Source organism: Podarcis filfolensis (assembly GCF_964270895.1).
Source record: "Podarcis filfolensis genome assembly, chromosome: 7".
Taxonomy (NCBI): Eukaryota; Metazoa; Chordata; class Lepidosauria; order Squamata; family Lacertidae; genus Podarcis; species Podarcis filfolensis.
In genome coordinates this window covers 1750038-1767846 of record NC_139603.1, presented here as the reverse complement: position 1 = coordinate 1767846, position 17809 = coordinate 1750038, and the positions used below count along the sequence as shown (strand labels likewise).

The 17809-nt window shown below is 46.9% G+C and overlaps 1 protein-coding gene across 1 annotated transcript; it reads left to right on the top strand.

Moving 5' to 3' along the window:
• The first annotated feature begins 2218 nt into the window (after positions 1-2218).
• Positions 2219-16997, top strand: PAX1 (paired box 1). The gene is made up of 5 exons (XM_083624338.1): positions 2219-2602; positions 3336-3978; positions 6930-7075; positions 7970-8192; positions 15831-16997. The coding sequence occupies exons 1-5, from the start codon at positions 2420-2422 to the stop codon at positions 15929-15931; spliced, it is 1296 nt and encodes a 431-aa protein (XP_083480464.1). The 5' UTR covers positions 2219-2419; the 3' UTR covers positions 15932-16997.
• Positions 16998-17809: the final 812 nt, after the last annotated feature.

The following is a 17809-nucleotide window of genomic DNA, read 5'->3' as shown; positions in this document are numbered from 1 at the left end:
GTGTGTGTTTGCATTTTTTACAAAGTATGTGAGGCTGTGCATTATGTTTACACTTGGGAGAAATGAAGCGGCAGCCGGATTTCTTGCCACAACGAGAAGGGTCTTTCCAGTCTGAGATCACGTTGCGAAGTTACAGTGCAATCCTATTCATGTTTACTCAGATGTAAGCTCCCCTGCTTCATGGTTCCTGCTCTCTCTTAAGTGCGCACTGGCCGGAGACCTCGGTTCTCTAGCGCTGCGACCAATTAAGCACAAACAAATTCCGTTGAAACCAATGCCTCTTATCTTTCAGCTCCCGTTGATTTCGGCTGCGAAGCATTTTAAGCATTTGCTTAACAGTCTCCCATTAGAATCAAAAGAGTTTAACTTTGGCTAGATCGTGCTTAATGAGTGCTGTACTAGGATCGGGGTGTTTTCGTTCATAAAACAGCGACGAGTAAACAGGAGCAACAATCACTTTGTCCTTTAATTCTGGTTAAACCTTTTCTGCCTTTTTTCTGTTTTGACGTCCAGACAATTAGCATGTGTTTACAATGCTGCTCCTGCCCAAGTTAATTAAGCACTTTTAAGCCCCACTGATTTCAACGGAAGAGGATTAACTTCTCGCACCGAAATGAATGGGACATGCAATAGGCTGCACCTTGCTATCAGTTAATGCGGGGCAAGGCTAGCAAGCCGCAGCCTGCATAAACATTTACACAAAGTCAAACGAAGCAAATGACCGCCATCGGGAGAAGCTGTCAGACTTCGCGAGGCTCCGGCAGGTTCCTGCAAGGTGTTTTACGTTGGAGGACTGCGACAAGGTCCTAAACGGAGTGAATTAAAGCAGCAACGCCAATTAACATAACAGGAAACCTCCTATAATTCCAAGTTGCGGGATACCGTCCTAAATTTATCCTGATCAATGAGTTAACAGGAATACAGTAAGTTTAAAACGTGCAAGAAGCTTTCCAAAAATACATTTAGTACACCCGGATTCTTTCTATGTTTGTTAGAAAAAGCAAGAAATCCCGTACAGATTCAGTGTTGGATTTTGCACATTGATAGAATAAAGCGACATGATTTGTCTTTCTCAGCTTTTCAGATGACATATAATCTTTCAAAATCGGTATGGAAACATTTTTAAATATATATATTCGTTTCACTCTTTTCTAAGCGCAATTACTTGGATGACGATCGCAATGAAATTATTGGGACTTACTCCGATTTAAGTTCCGATTTATCTAGTTCCTGTATGTCACAAAGGGGAAACTGTTCTGAAAATAATAATAATAATAATAATAATAATAATAATAATAATAATAATAATAATAATATACTCTGCATGAACATGCTCTGATGAAATCTGAGGGCTCGAATTTCTGAGAAGAAAGTTGAGTTTTTAAAAAATCTGCTTCCGAGGAACATGACAAGATCCTGGTATGTTAAAAATAGGCAACATGCTGGGGAGGAAAATCTCGCCTTTCCAACAGTGAGAGCAATGCCGCACCCGGCCCGACCTGTGGAGCTTCCTTCCCTGGGTTACATGCTTGCTTGCTTGCTTGCTTTAATAGAATAGGAGAATAGGACACAACCGCAATCTTTGACTAGCTGCTTAGTTGGAAACCAGTGGTGAATTACTTAGGGAAACACGGCCTTTGCCTTACTCGAAAGGAAGCGGATCCAATGGGTCGTGCAACTCGAGTGTATACATACTTACTTGGAGATAAATATGCTTAGTTTGATGTGTCGTCACTGAAAGTAAAAAGCACCCCGCCCAGCCCTCAACATAAGCAGATTTACTTTCGCGCAAACTGCGCAGGATCGCGCCGCATCTCTGCTTAGCACCGGGTCGCTGAGACCACCCCTGCCCACCTGGGCACATTTGCAAGTGTCAGGCGATCCACCTGACCTCACCCACCTCGCTGCCTTGGCGGAGGTCATTCTAGCCCAACCGAGGCGAAATTATTTTTTGTCCTCCAAAAAGATCGGGCCCTCTTGTCCAAACAGGAACCCAGAGGACAGCGATCACCTGATTGGGGAAAATATATATGGTGACTCAAAAGAGGGCGCCACCCACTCTCTACCGCCTCCAGGGGTGTTTTGGGGGGGTCTTCTGGCGGCGGGAGATGGAGGGGCGGGGGCGGCGGCTTGGGTTGAAGACGCACCCCGCTGCCTGGGCCGCTTAAAGTCCGGCCTGGGTCTGCTCCGGCTCGACTTGCAGGAGGGGGGGGCGCTCCGGCCGGGGCGGAACTCAGGCAAGCCCTGCCCGCCGCAGCTCGCCGGGCCTCCCCAACCGGGCCAAGAACGCCCGACGGGAGCCAATGAGCGGCCAAAGCCGCGCCGGCACCTCCGACGCCAGCCCGGAGATTGGCGTGGGAGACGCGTCAAGTTGAGCCGGGCCGGAGCTGCGGGTTCAGTGGCCCCCTCTCGACGTCGGATGCGGAGCAGCGCAGCTCGGAGGGCGGCGTGTGGGCTGCCCCGGCCTCCGCTCCAGCTTGGCCGGGGGCGCGGGCGTGGAGAGGGGCCCCGCGAGGCTGGCGCTCGATGCACCCGCTTCCCGGCGCCGGGACGGACAGGCAGAGGCCGCGGATCGACGGGCGCCTCTCCTAGCGGGCCATGGGTAAGTGGGCAGGAGGGAGGGAGGGCAGCGGCTGCCGCGCGGCTTGCGGGGAGGTTTGGGCGAGACAGGAGCGCTTTCGCCTAGAGAGCCAGGAGCCGCCTTTCTCTCCAGGCCGCCGCTTTGGGCTTAGGAAGCGGCCGCGCCGCAGCGCCGCTAGCCGCTGGCTCCCGGCCGGCCCCCTTCCATCCTGGCCGGCAGGCTACTTCCCGCCGACCTCAGCCAGACGTCTCTGGAAATCCGGCTTCTCCCTCAGCATCGAGTGCGTCTGCTAGTCCGTGGTAGATTGCTCCTGCATTCGGAGGTTCTAATTTGCTATAATGGCCAATACCCTCCATTAAGCCCTCGACTGCTCCTCTCCTATATGTAGATGTCTCCATTCCTCTTTTTTAAAAAAAAATTGGTGGCAGGGAGTTCCAGTACTTACACCCTGAAATATTTTAGTCGGTCTTAAGATTTCGCGTTCAGAGACGTTTCGTTATAAAAGAAATGCCTTTCCTTCCACGTGGAATGAGGAGGGGATTCCGTTTCCTGATGCTGAAGGAGTAAGTGATCGTTGCCCAGGATAGCTTTGCCTGGAACAATTATAATACCACATTTTATTTTTAGAGGAGGGTGCTGCTCCCTCAGCTAAGTTCCAACAGGCAGCTCTCCTCCATCCGTGGCCACAATCGCAAGAATTTAGCGCTTTCTCCCCTCCTCTCTTCCCCTCCCTCCTCCCCGGTTGCCTCTAGAGCAAACGTACGGCGAAGTGAACCAGCTGGGCGGCGTCTTTGTCAACGGGAGGCCGCTGCCCAACGCCATTCGCTTGCGGATCGTGGAGCTGGCGCAGCTGGGCATCCGGCCGTGCGACATCAGCCGGCAGTTGCGCGTCTCGCACGGCTGCGTGAGCAAGATCCTGGCGCGCTACAACGAGACCGGCTCCATCCTCCCCGGCGCCATCGGCGGGAGCAAGCCCAGGGTCACCACGCCCAACGTCGTGAAGCACATCCGAGACTACAAGCAGGGCGACCCGGGCATCTTCGCGTGGGAGATCCGCGACCGGCTGCTGGCGGACGGCGTCTGCGACAAGTACAACGTGCCTTCGGTGAGCTCCATCAGCAGGATCCTGAGGAACAAGATCGGCAACCTTTCGCAGCCCGGAGGAGCCTACGACGCCGGCAGTGGCGGCTGCAAGCAACCTGCCCCGCAGCCCACCCTGCCCTACAACCACATCTATCAGTATCCTTACCCCGGCGCTGCGCCATCCGCCGGCGCCAAGATGGGCAGCCACCCCGGAGCGCCCGTCTCCGCCGCCCACGTCAGCCTCCCGCGCTCCTGGCCGTCGGCTCACTCAGTCAGCAACATCCTGGGCATCCGCACCTTCATGGAGCAGAGCGGTGAGTGGGTCGGGGTGGGTCGGGGATGCATTATTGCACCCGGCGCGGCGGAGCTGTTGTTACTCTCCATCGGGGCGCATGGAGCTTCTTGATGGGTGACAAAGACCGTTTGCTGCCCCGAGGACACTACAGTGTAAAACAGGACTTGGGAGAGGCAACAGAGGGAGGGAAAGGCGGACAGTTCAGTAAATGTAGGGCCTATTTAAAGACTAAGCAATTGTGCTTAAGGGGTTGTTGGTTTTTGTAAATGCAAAAACTGTTGAGGGTGTGTGCGTGAAAAAAGTGAAGGGGGGAGGGAGAGAGAAGCCTCCAACCAAAGGAAAAGTTTCTCCAGTCATGCTTTTGAACTATTATTTTATTTAATTTCATCGTTTTAAGTCTGCACATAAAAACAAACAAACAAGTTCCACTGAGTTCAATGGGGTTTTTACACGTTTTTTTCCAAAAATAAGGTGTACATAGGATTGCAGATTTAGTATACAACAATGGATGCCCATTCTGATCTTATGGCTCTTCGTCACAATCTCCTGAGGCAGTTTAGATCTGTGATGGGCAGCTGAAGGTCGTGGAAGCCAGAGGGGTCTATATGCAGCAATTTGATCGGGTCCCCGCGAAGCTTCTCCAAACTTGGACCAGAGTGAGGGCGTGCTGGAAACAAGCTTGTTTCCCGAAGAAAGGAGAGAGAACTGTACAGCAGTCAGTGTTAGTTCTTCTTCGCAGTTAGGGAGCAGGTGCCCTGCGAGGCCCTTAGGGTGGCTTGCACGGCCCGCCACCTCTGGCAGAGGAAGGATGGAACTGTGTAGTTGTGGCGCCATTTCGCTGTGAAGTGTATGAAGCTGGTGAGGGAGACAGTGTCTCAGCAACCCTTAAAGATCCCGGTTTGAATATATTCAAGACCTTCGTGACAAAAGAAGGCAGCGTATTTACAAGCCTTGCCCACGGTTTCACGTTTATTACTTACCAAGAATTATAGCAGGTTTCTCAACACGGGTCAGACAGGTTTTGTTTTTGTTTGTCCTGTGATAAGCAAAAGGTTTTGTGCCTTTGCCATGACTCCCACCTGTCACTCTGTCGAAAGCCATGTCTAGAACTCCTGGGTTCTCCTCTGACCTTTCTAAATGACACCCCTGGATGTGGCAAAATATACTCCCCCCACCCCACCCCCGCTCTCTCCAGTACAGAAGTCGCCTATCCTTGCTTTGCGCTGAGAGCTGCTAGCGATTTGCTCGAGGGTCTTTTTCATAGCTGAGCCGGGATTTGAATGAGATGCTCCCCCGTCTCAACGCGCCACGTGGTAATATCTCCTGCACCTCGTTACTGGAAGCCCAGAGGCGCCCTGCAAGCCGCTGCTGCAAGAACCCGGAGGGCCAGAACTCAGCAGGCAGAACTCCGGCTGCTGTTGCAAAGAAGGCCCGGACATCTTGAACTTCTTATGAAAAAATGTGGAAAATATTTTCGTAGCGATGATAGATTGCCAACCGCAAGCTCGGAGCCCTTATACTGTTCCCCTTCCTTTTTTATTTAGGAGAAAAGAAAAGAAAAAATGGACCCAGCAAGTTCGTTTCGTGATTACCTTTTTTTTTCAAATATCAAATGTGGGAGAGGGGTTTTCTCCCCCTTCCTCCTAAAATGTTCACTCGCCTTCCGGTTGAGAAAGCCTCGTTGATTTATTCCAGCGCTTCTCGCTGAGAGTTTACTTATTTTCTAGAACTTCAGGAGATCCAAACGACCCACAGACTCATTGTTAGAAGGAAGAGGCAGCAAATTATTTGGAATATTGTATTTTTAGGCTCTGGTTCTCTTCTACGATTTGTTACTACGTTTCATTACGAGGAAACCGTGTTCTCTCACTTTTTTAAAAAAAAGGTTAAGACTTTATGTGGGAGAGAATGTTCCACTTTGTGGATATAAAATTCAGCCAGTCACAGACGTATAGAAGTTATTCGTTCTTAATGGAATAATTCATCTTTCAAGTGCATTTACAGGTTGCTTTTTTAAAAAGGGGGGGGGGAGGAAAGAGGCATCCCACCCACTCCCTGTTTCAAACTATAGGTATTCAGGAGCACCTCTATCTGGTTTCAGCCCCATATAATTAATGGGTCTCTATGCGCCAGGTAACGCATTCCAAAGACACAAATCCTTTTACTCTAAAGGAGGTTCCCGCTTCTCCTGAGTCGGTAACAGTTCTACTGAACTGAACTATAAAGCAAGGAGTCCCAAATGCTTTAAAAATATATGTTCCCCCAGTTTAACATTGAATGTACCGAAGAGCAGGCAGTAGGAAATTGCTGAACCTCGTCCTGCTCACTGAACAACTCCCCCCGCCCCATCCCACAATCTGAAATGGGCCTCCTGAAGGATAAGGGAGCCAAAAACCGGTCCGTGTAAATGGAATAGGCATGGAGGTGGAAGATATGTTTCAAATGAAATGTTGGCAAAAGCTGTTTGCAATTTAAGGCTCGCAATTTCTTCTATATGTTTCCCCTTCGGATCTCCCTCGTTTGTAACCTTGCGTTTTACGCGACGTTCAGAGCCGATGGGTTGAGCAGCTTGCCTGTAAAACACCGAGAGCCCCCCGTGTCTTCCGAAAGCTCCGCTCCCCTGGCCTCCCCAGTCCGCCAGAAGTTATTCTCGAAGCACTTCCCACCCAAACAGAGGCTGCAGCGGCGATGCTGGGAACGAGCGCTTCAAAAATAAATCTGGATTGCGTTTGTTGTTAGCTTCTTTTACGAGGCTGTTGCACTACAGTTAGGGGCGAAATAAAAAGAAGTCTGGAATAATCCTTTACTGGCACAGGAAAGACTGAGAACTGAATCAAACGACGTTTGGGATCTTCCTCGGAGGTTGTCCTTTCCCCCGGGGACACTTCACCGAGCCAGCCTGCTCGGAGGGCACAGCTCATCTGTCCTGAGAGTTAATATTTCCCCCCATCTATTTCTTTCCCATCCCAGGCGCTCTGGCTGGGACAGATGGCTCTGCCTACCCTCCCAAACTAGAAGACTGGCCCAGTGTGAACAGGACCACCTTCCCTGCTGCCGGACAAGGTGTCGGCGCGCTTGACAAATCAGCAGCGGAAGCAGACATCAAATACCCCCAGGTAACAGCACGGCCAGCCGGGAATTCAATGGCAGAGACGGGCTGGGTGGGGGAAGAAGCTAAAAAAGTAAGCACGATGACGATCATCCCTTCCTGCGCGATGGGCAGAATGTCAATGTTCAGTTGTGCGTTTGCTCATGTAAGATCTGTGGATCTCTGGAAAATACACGACATCTATGACCGAAAATGCTCTAAGCAGGTATTAAAAAGAGAGTCTGAAAACACCCCCACCCCTGTTTAAAAACCGTCTGACTTTATATCTAAAGAACACACAAATGGAGAATCCAGAGAAGTGGAACAGAAACATTCTCTCTCTCTCCGCGTGTGTGTCTGTGTGTAGAACAGCAAACCGCCCTTTCGAATGTATTATTGTCACAAACCCTTTCTTTGCCTCACATGGTAAATTTGCACTTCTGTTTTACTTTATTTCCTTGCTTTAGGCACAGAAAACTTTTGACACTTTCTACTCAGATCTGGTCACCACAGTATTTATTTTCTTTTAAAAATCTTACTATTCGTTTAGAAAAACCCCTACAGCAACACACATTTTGCACATAGGTTTTCATGCAGTTACCTGCGTTTAGTTATGTAAATTTCGCGGGAGCAAACACTTCTCTGAAAAGCTAACTATCTGCGCGCTTGTCCTACTTTCTGCGCTTAAGGAAGGGAGGATTCCAGAACGAGATGCGCGTCCTCATTAAATAGGGAGAATAGAGCTTATCTCTCTTTTTGTGCAGGTGTTTTTGCACCCTTTAGACTCGTTGCAGTTTCCTGTCGCTTACTTGAAAGTGAACGGCATTGCTAATCCATTTTAATTTACTTCCAAGACAATGTTTAGAATCCTGTCTTTTCGTAGGCGCCGCCATCTACTATTTTCTCTTTCTATTGTTCTCAGCCGCCTCCCGGGCTCTCAGCTGTCAGTACCTTCCTGTCCCCTTGCGCCTACCCGTCTTCAAACCAAGCAGTCTACGGCGGGCCGGGAGGAAGCTACCTAAGTCCGGCGCATCATCACTGGCAGACGCCAGGCAACCCCTTGGCTCATCACCACGGGCCCGGCGTGGCCATATACGGGGGAGACCCGGCTCCCACAGCGGCCTTCAAGCATCCCACCCGAGAAGGTAGGGAAAGGGGAAGGGTTGCCTGCGCGGTGGTGGGAGAAAAGCAGCTGAGGGAACAGGGGCACCTGCCCTCTGGCCATGTCCTGCTAGCTAGGGGTGGTGGGAGTTGCAGTCCAATAACAGCTGGGACCCACATTTGAGAAACACCGCATTGTAACCCCAACGCACACTCAGCTGGTGGGTGGGAAACCCCATGGAAAACAGTGGGATTTATTTCCACGGAAGATCGGGGCTGCGCGCGCCTCTAACCGGAATCTGTTCATGTAACCTGGGCTGCCTGGTTCAAGGGCAGCTGCCTCCTTGCCTGGCCTCTGACTTGGCTACTCCCTTCCCATTCTTTGCTGGCCCAGTTTCCTTAAGGAAGCGTCTCCACACACCAGCCACGGAGCTGGCGGCCAGGCCAACCAACCTCTTTTTCCGAAGGCGGAGAGGGAAGAATTAGTAGGTGCCACGGAGAGGAATAATTTCCTGCGCATTCAAAAGGGATGCGGGTGGGGGATAGTTAAGGCCAAAGCAACCCCCCCTGTATTGGTAGGAAATGTCTCGGGGAGAGACTCGAGGCTGGGTCACGTGGAGGAGCGAGAAAAAGAGACCTCGGGGGTTTCCTGCCTGTCACTGCTGTCCTCGCTAGAGAGAGACCCGCTCTGGAGTCTGCCTCGGGCTGCCGTGTCTCTTCAGGCATCTGCAGGAGCTAAATCATCGGGCGGGGGCGCTTTCCGGGTGGGAAAAGAATCTCCATCCTGCCAAAATATTTTCTTTCCCCTTGCATCCCTTCGCCCCGGTACAAAGCTATTCCAGCGCCTTTCCTATAGCTGTACCTTTTATTTTCCTTATAATCCATTGTGCGCAGTCACTAACTGTGTGTGGTCCCTTTTCCCAGCATTTGCTCGAAGTGGGCGCCATTTAAGCCTGGCGCAATTATTGACAATGATTGACGACGCTAAACTGGTGCGTCATGCGTGCGTGAAAGTGGCCGGGAAGGGTTAGATGTTTAAAAAAGTTAAAATAAAGAAGGGAAGTAGTGATAATTTTCTGAGCGAGGGCAGAGTTCGGATTTTCTGCTTTTTCCTTTGTAAATTTTTGTGACAGCGTATCCTTACTTAGAACATGACTGTGTCAAAAGTATGCACTAGAAATAATGCTCATTCAGTTAAGACCCCTCTTGCAATCACTGGGACTTGTCTGGTAAGAACCTAAGCACGTTTACTCAGAGCTCAGCACCACTGAATTCAATGAGACTTACTTCCTGGTATGAATAGTACTATCTTGAGACGGTAGACAAAAAGGCAGTTTTGTTCTGTGATGTTCTGACATTTGTTTCATGAAAATGTCAGGAAAGAGCCCGCCAAAAATGAAAGTTTTTAAAAATAAAGCCCTACAGCTCCCTCCTCAGTAGACCACGTAGACGTTTCCAAACTTACTTTTATATAGTAATTCAGATATTTTACAAAGCCTGCCAGTTAAACAGAAAGTAAGAAATACCTCTTAACTCGAAAAATATGCCTTCCTTTCCCCCTCCTCTCTCTTTAGGTGTCAGTTCATAAAATAAAATAAAATGAGCAGTTCTGGGAAAACCATCCAGGGTTTTAGTAATCATCCTTTGAGTGAAAGTAGTATTTGCATATTTTTCTTGCAGGCGATGGAACAGAAAATAAATGGGTCAGGAATATACTATGAGCCAGAGAGCACACTTCCACGCAGAGACGTGACAGAGATTAATTTTATTTGAGAGAAATAATAATTTCAGTACCATAGGCAATCATTTTATGGAAGCAGTTGACCATAAATCTTGATAGGGAGCAAGTCCGTTTTCTGAAGCAATAAAGAGAAGCATTACACGAGGCGTTATAGGTTTAAGTAAGTCTAATTGTTCTCTCTCTCTCTCTCTCTCTCTCTCTCTCTCTCTCTCTCTTAAATAAACTAAGAAGTTTTAATTAATTAACCTATTCATTGCAAGACTTGATTTTAAAGTCTGCAAATACAACAAAATGGCTTATATTTTAGACACCGCTTCGTTTTCTTACTTCCCCAATTTTCTGGTGCACTATCTAACTTTAAGAATAAAACGCTTACTGGGAATTGGATCCTACTCAGAGATTAACTTTTGAATAGACGTGATTAGGACTGGACTGTAAATAATACTGAGCCATTTCCCCCCAACGAATTTCTAGTTAGTTGGTCCAGTTCACATGCGCTGAAACCAACAACAAAATTGCTGTTGATTTGGACTGAGCTATGTTGAACCCTCATCCAAAAGATACCAGTTGTTTCAGCCTTTTTAAATATATGACCGAATGATCCGTCGGAAATCGAGCCATACTCAAGTGAATTGTTGTCCATTTAGGAGTGGCGCTGTGGTCTAAACCACAGAGCCTAGGACTTGCCGATCAGAAGGTCGGCGGTTCCAATCCCTGCAATGGGGTGAGAGCCCTCTGCTCGGTCCCTGCTCCTGCTAACCTAGCAGTTGGAAAGCACATCAAAGTGCAAGTAGATAAATAGGTACCGCTCAGGCGGGAAGGTAAATGGCGTTTCCGTGTGCTGCTCCGGTTCGCCAGAAGCGGCTTAGTCATGCTGGCCACATGACCCTGAAAAACTGCCTGCGGACAAACCCCGGCTCCCTCGGCCAGAAAAGGCAGAGGAGCGCCGCAATCTCAGAGTCGTCGGCGACTGTACCTTAAGGTCAGGGGTACCTTTACCTTTAGGGATATTTCATGGCACATATAGTGGCCAGATTCGTCTGGTCTTTCCAAATGCACCATGTTTCACAAACTAGCGGGAATCAAGTATTTTAGAAGAACTGTTACCTCCCCCAAGTCCTTTCTCTCTTGTCTGTAATAAAAGCGTGAATTAAAAAAAAAAAGAAAAACACAAGAGTGTATTTTACAGTGGAAACCGGCGTTTCTGCTTTCCTTCTGCTGAACATGCAGTGTTAGGCTGCGATCCTAAACACTGGAATCCGTGGGTTTAGGATTGTGGTGTTACTGTTCTACGCTGCCTAATGAGAAACAGACGCGCCCTTTTAGCCTTTGACTGTCCTTTAACAAAACCGGCCTCTATCGCAGTGGCTAAACCGATATTTTCTGCTAAACAGAGTCGAGACTACCTTTTTTAATGTCTTAGACTTGAGGCGGTTGTTTTCTTATGTGGCCCCTAGACAGATGGTTTCTTTTCAGAGTTTCTTGTCTTATGCCCCGTTAATACTTCTTTACTCTCGGCAAAAGTTGGAGTCAATGCCTACGGAATAGACGCGGCTCCCCTTTTCTTTTTAAATGCGGCAGGTGGAGAGGAGCCCAGTAAGTCAAGCCAAAGTCTGTGTCTCTGAGATGCAACGCTTACAAGGCACGACTGTTGCTATAGTTTGGTAATGGAATCGCCACTTCTGGTTTAAATCTCGCCTATATCACGAACTCATTCTATTGCCTAAAGCAAGCTGCATTTGCCCCAGCCTCACCCCCCTCTCCCCTCTGGAATTTGGGGGTGACCGTGATTTACCTTACAGGTAAGGACGGCAGGATGAAAGACGTGAAGCGCTCTAGACGCTCTAAGCACAGCATAAGCTGTTGTCGCTCTTACTATTTATTTTCAAAGTTGCTTCGGCCAAAGTCTGAGAATTCCAACTGGGAACATGCAAGGAGGAATTGGTGTACTTCGGTATGAAATGCAGGTTCTAAAACCTATGCAGCCTCTTGGCTCACCGGTTTTTTGTTTTGCTTTTAATTACAGAAATAAAGTCACTTTCTGATTAGTTTCGAAGCTGGAGTCAAGCTGCCTCTGTCCTTGCCAGCCTGACATCCACAAATCATTTAAGCCAGAGTGCCCCAGTCCTAACTATCTCTGGGGGCACTTGGACTCTAATCGCCCACGGTACACGTGTCATCAGCAAACTCTTGTTGAAACCCTGCTCCGTCCCAATCACGTATAAGGAGTGGGTTGCGCCCGATGATTAGAGCGCCGTGGGAGGGGGTCGCGTATCCTCCGCTCTTACTTGACTCCCCACCTGCCTTTCCCCCTCCCTCACTTACCAAACCGGAAATAAGAAACGCGCTTGGGAAAAGAAGAGGCTGCGGGGACCGAAGCGGCTCGGAGTGGAGTTCAGCTTCTCAGCACGTGACCTCCTTGTGCTAAAATCCGCGCCCCAGCCCAGCTGTATAGGTGCCTGAGGCAGAACCCCGTCTAGACCCGCAGGGAACCTCTCCTGCATAAGATGAGTACAGCGCAAGAGAAGGATGCCTTGCGCAGAGGCTTCTAGCGCCGCTGCGGAAGAGCTGTCTTGTCGTGGCTGTTCCACTGGCTTCTGCGCTGGTTCTCCAGGGGTGTGGCAGGAGAGGATAGCAAGTGTGGCAAGAAGATTCAGAGACAATCAAAGAAACAGTTAAACTTTTCAGTGCAGTATAGTAGAGTATCATTTTTATTTTTAATTTGCATGATATGAATATATACATTTTCAAAATGAGAGCACGAACACTGGCTATTCTTCTATAGTTCTCCATGACATATTGTTGTGAACAGGGATTTCAACTCCGACAAATATGAAAGATCAGAAAAGGGAAAGGTTTCTTTGTGTTGATGAAAAGATGAGAGTTTGTCTCAAACTATACCTAGATAAATGAGATTACCTGGCAAAAGCAAGCTCATTCCTCATATTGAGTTTGCATGTATACTTAAGGTACATCTGTAAGAGGCTGGTTTATAATTCTATTTGGGAAGGATTTGTGTTTTATACTTTATGGATGCCCCATGATCATATTATAAACTAGTTGTGTTCTAGGTTATAAATCAAGTGCCGCCAGGAGTTGTTTCTTTTGATTTTCATATGTATTTCTTATCAATAAAAAAATTCGGTGTGGCAAAAGCAAATTTTTATTTTGAAAGTGTGGCCCAGAGATAAAAGTTTGAGAACCACTAAATTGTTTCCACATGTGAGTTTTGTTTCTGGGGATTTTTGTTGAAACAAAAAGTGCTTCATATTTGGGGGTAGGGTTGTTGATTTTTTAAAACACACACATTTAAAACAACAGGCACAAGAATATGTTCACATTATCTTATTTCAGTTCAGTTTATCATTGTGTTAAGGCATATCACCACCTTAAACTATTTGTTTGTAAGTTTTCATTGTGGTTTATGTTTCTAGCGCATTTAAGTACTGAGATCAATAGCACTTCTAATACTAATTAAATATTTACTTCTAATTTGGGAAAGGGAGTGCAAGCAGTGGGCAGCTGCAGTCTTAAACAAAATTACTTGGAAGCAATATGGTTCCCATAAAAGGAGCAGACCTTAATTCCAAGTAAATGCATTTAGAAAATGGCTATGCAAAGGTACAGAAGGTATTAAGCACAGGTGTGTAGGGTATCCTGGGTACTTCTTATCCTCTGCCAAAAGTAGGCCAGGTTTCAAATGCTGGATTTATTGCAGCTCCCCTGAAAGCATCTGCTTCTCTTTTTATTGTGTTGCTGAGTGAAGGGATCCATCTGCAGAATAATGGACCCAGTTTAGGAACATAGAATTAGATTGCATGTCAAAGGGTTTGTTGTTGTTGTTGCTCATATTGCACCTTGCCTCTTCCTCCTTCCAATCTACCTTTGGTGGTGGTTGTTTTTAAAAAATCATATATTAAATACTTATAAATAAGCATTTTACAGAGTCAAAGACTGGTTCCTACCCATTTAGCAAGCAAATGCCAATGAAAGACACACATGGGAGTGGGGAGAGACAAGAAAGGGAAGAGGAATCGGACAGTAGTACGAATGTGAACAAATTTAGTTACATCCATTTAACGCTTTCTTTTGGGTAGGTATGAGAAGGAGACGGTTAATGGGTGTGATATGAGGCCTGTTTTGAGAAAAGAGATTGTACAATTTTCTATGTGACGTTGTGGGTGTTGCTACAGGGACAAGTTTTTCTGTGCACATTCTTTTCTAATGAGCGGGAGCAGTGTGCTTGTATGATAGCGTGTTCCAAGCCACAGGTCCCTGATATTTCCATGTTTAAGATATGCCTTGGTGTTTTGGGATTGTCAGGTGTAGCAGAATACTCTTTGATCATGTTCACACATGCATGTTCATTAGCTGCAGTGAAGTGGTGACTTCCATGTGTGAATGACTTGCCACAGATCATAGAAGCAAAAGAGGTTTCATATCAGCTCACATAACTTTTCAGTGGAGGCAAATCACACAGCCAGCTGACAGTTCTAGATAGCAAGCCCTGTGCAATGAGGTGACGGGAGATCAAGTGACACGTGTGAAAGGACTCCTTTTGTAAATATATATAGTCCGCTCTACTGTTATTTGAAGAAGACCCAATTATTTTAATTCATTGGCTCCTTTGCTGAAGTTTGCCAAAGGAGAGCATTTGCTCTGATTCCCCACAGTGAAAAGAAAATAATTTTACAGGGATTCTGAGTAACCAGTGTTATGAAGCTTGCTAGGTTGTGGACTGATGGTTGTTCTAGAAAGAAGAGAAAAACTGTCCACTGTCCCCATGGCAGAAATTTCCCTGCCACTGTCTGTTCCCACTTCACACAGCAGCTACTGTAAGTACCAAGTGTACATAACTTAACAGTCATAACATAACTCAACACCTATGTATGCCTGCCTGGCAACTCTGACTGGGACACACTTTCCCATGTATGTGCGTGCACTGTAAATGCAGACAGTGTGCATATAATTGTTTCACACATTATGCAGCAGGAAATGTGTACTTACATACCCTAGAGAAGCCTTAGCCATCCTAGCCAAACATCTTTCCGCAATACATATGCAAACCCTCTGTCACAATCAAAGGTTAGCTTTATTGGGTAAATGGAAACATTTTCTCAAATATCCCTTAAAACCACAAAGTGTGAAGCAACCCAAGATATACCTATGCTACTCTGTTCAGTCCTTATAGTCCCACCCAGCTAAAAAAAAGAAGTTGTAACTAAATTCCATGGAAGATAATGGAGTCCTGGCTTTTAATGTGATTAAAGGCCTAATTCTGAGGCAGCAAACGTGTGCCTGGGTGGTACCACTACATGTGGCATATTGGAAAGAACGTTTCCTCATCCAAGAAAAGAAAAAGAAAAGAGAAAACAAAAGTTTCCCACAAATAGGAAAGCAGGGGAAAGGCTGGAGCCCTTCTTTGTAATATCTAGTTCTTTGTAATATCTAGTTTTCCATGTGCTTGGAATTGATTTGTATGGCAGGGCCTTCCATGAGGTGAAGGGCCTTTTGCCATCTGAAGAGTTTATCACCTCCCCGAGGTACAGATGTCGGGTTATGGGGCCTTAATTAATTAATTAATTTTATAGGAAACATGGGCGTGATCTCTGAGCACACCTTTGTGCCTCTGCTGCTGACACAACTTGCTTCACACGCTTCTTTATCTTCTTTAATAGAAGGGCTGCCATACTATAGTATACTACGGTGCCATACTATTTTTTACCGTACTGTAATTATTTGTATGGTTTTACTAGAATATATAGAAGTGTGTGTGTTCTAATTCTATCAAGGTCAAATTGTTTTTAATGATTGTTTTCGCCCTATGTTTCCAACTGCTCTTATTTTTTATCTGTAAGTCACCATGAGTCCCTGTCAGGAAGAAAGGCAGGGGTGGTGGTAATGATAATATTAACAAGAACCCGTCCCCCTTGTCTTGCAGCTGTGGACAGAAAACAAGCCTCCAGCCCTGGGGGCAAAACCCCAGCAGACTCCCTGGCAGCCTCCATCCACGGACTTTCTGCCCCAGCCTCCTCATCCTAGAAGGAGAAAGAGGCGGGAAATGGCATCTGAGGCGAAGGCAGCTTGGAGGGGGCAAAGAGCCTGAGCAACTCTTCCCCACCCCCCTGCAAAGCGAGGTTTGAGGAGAGGAGAAGCTGTGGCCGTTGACAAGGCTGCTGCAGCAGTGGTGGGGGCCCCAACCTGACTGGATCGCAGACCAGAGCTCCTTGGCGGGCTGGGTGGCTGGGGTGAGGGTATTGAGCCCAAGGAGAGGGGTATATGGGCGAAAACCAACCAACCACAAATGCTTTGCCACCGCCACCTTTTCTGTGAGTCTCAGATGAAGGCACACAGCATTGGGTTTATACCCCTGAGGGCAAGGGGGAATCCGCATGAAAACATTATTGGTCACTGGCTGCAGACATTCAAATGCCCAACTGAGATGAGGAAAATAAAAGAATTCTAAAGGGCAACCGATCTTTTCCCAAGACATCTGATTCAAAATAAAAGACAGTTTTATGGGTTATAGTACCCAAAGTTTACTGCTTCGTAGTCCGGCTGGCCAACTCTGCAACTCTGACTTCACCTCACAGCAGGGCTCGCTTTTTCCTTCGGATGGGTCTGGCCTCAAAGTGTCATTGTAGCACTTTTTCTTTTGGACAAAAATGAATCATTGAAAAATATTTCCCTATATCTGAGAAATGCATTCTCACAAACAAAAAAGAATAGTATCCCCAATTTGTGTCTTTTACAATCTTCCTCATCAAAAGATAGGCAAAATGAACAAAGGTGGATCTATATTCTTTTTGAAGGAGCATTCCATCCCCTCTTCTTTTTTAATTTAATTGTGATGCGTTTTGGTACTGGCAATGTGAGCAAAAAGGCATGTTTTCAAAACATGAGGTGGCAAGAGAAACCTTGCTCTGGGCTTGCGGATGCAGGCACATAGGTTCCCCTCTCTTCTCCAAGGCTTTCTACCCCCCCCCCCCACCGCCCCGTTGACTCTATGCTGTGAAAGCCCTATTTTTGCCAGTGTATACATGCCTCTAACCCCTAGTGTAAAAGGACAAGTCTGTATTGATCTTCTCTGATTTTATATTTTTATAGCAAACAAATAAAAGATGGACAAAAACTTCTGTTTGCGACTTCATTCCATTCTCTGGTCTTCTGTTTCTCGTGAAGACCTTCTTAGCAGCACAATCCTAACCATGTTTACTTGGCAGCAAGCCCAGTTGATTTCACACTGGGTAGCTCAGTTGGTTAAAGTGTGGGGCTGACAACGCCAAGGTTGCAGGTTCGATCCTGTCCTGTAAGTGTCAGCTGTATATTCCTGCATTGCAGGACATTGGACTAGATGATCCTATGGGTTGTTCCAACTCTACGATTCTATGAGATAACCCCCTCGTGGGGGAAAGCCCTACTGTGACCTTTTACAGCTGAAAAAAGTATTCAAATATTTGACAGTTGCTTGAGGTTAAAATTTGATCTATCAAAATGTGAAACTCAAAATCTGAATGTTGAAGATGTAATTTTACTTCAGAAGCTGAGGTCTGTACACTTATTGATAGCTTGTGATTTATCATGGCAGTAATCAAATATAAAACTTCAAGCTTGTAACTGTCAAATGTGACATACCATGGCACCAGGGCTTTTTTTCAGCTGGAACTCACCAGAGCTCAACTCCAGCACCTCCCAGGTGGGCACCATGGCCAATCTAAGAGAACAAGGGAGAAGTTCAGGGTGAGCTCCAGCACCTCTTTTTCCAGAAAAATAGCACTGCACGGCACATTAGCTATACAAAATGGTAAAATATTAGTTGATTTTAGTACTTCTTGATAAGAGCTCGGCCATAGTCTTCAATATTTTTGGACCCACTTTTAGGTCAGATGTTCTCTTGAGGGCCAGCAAGCCTGGCCAGTG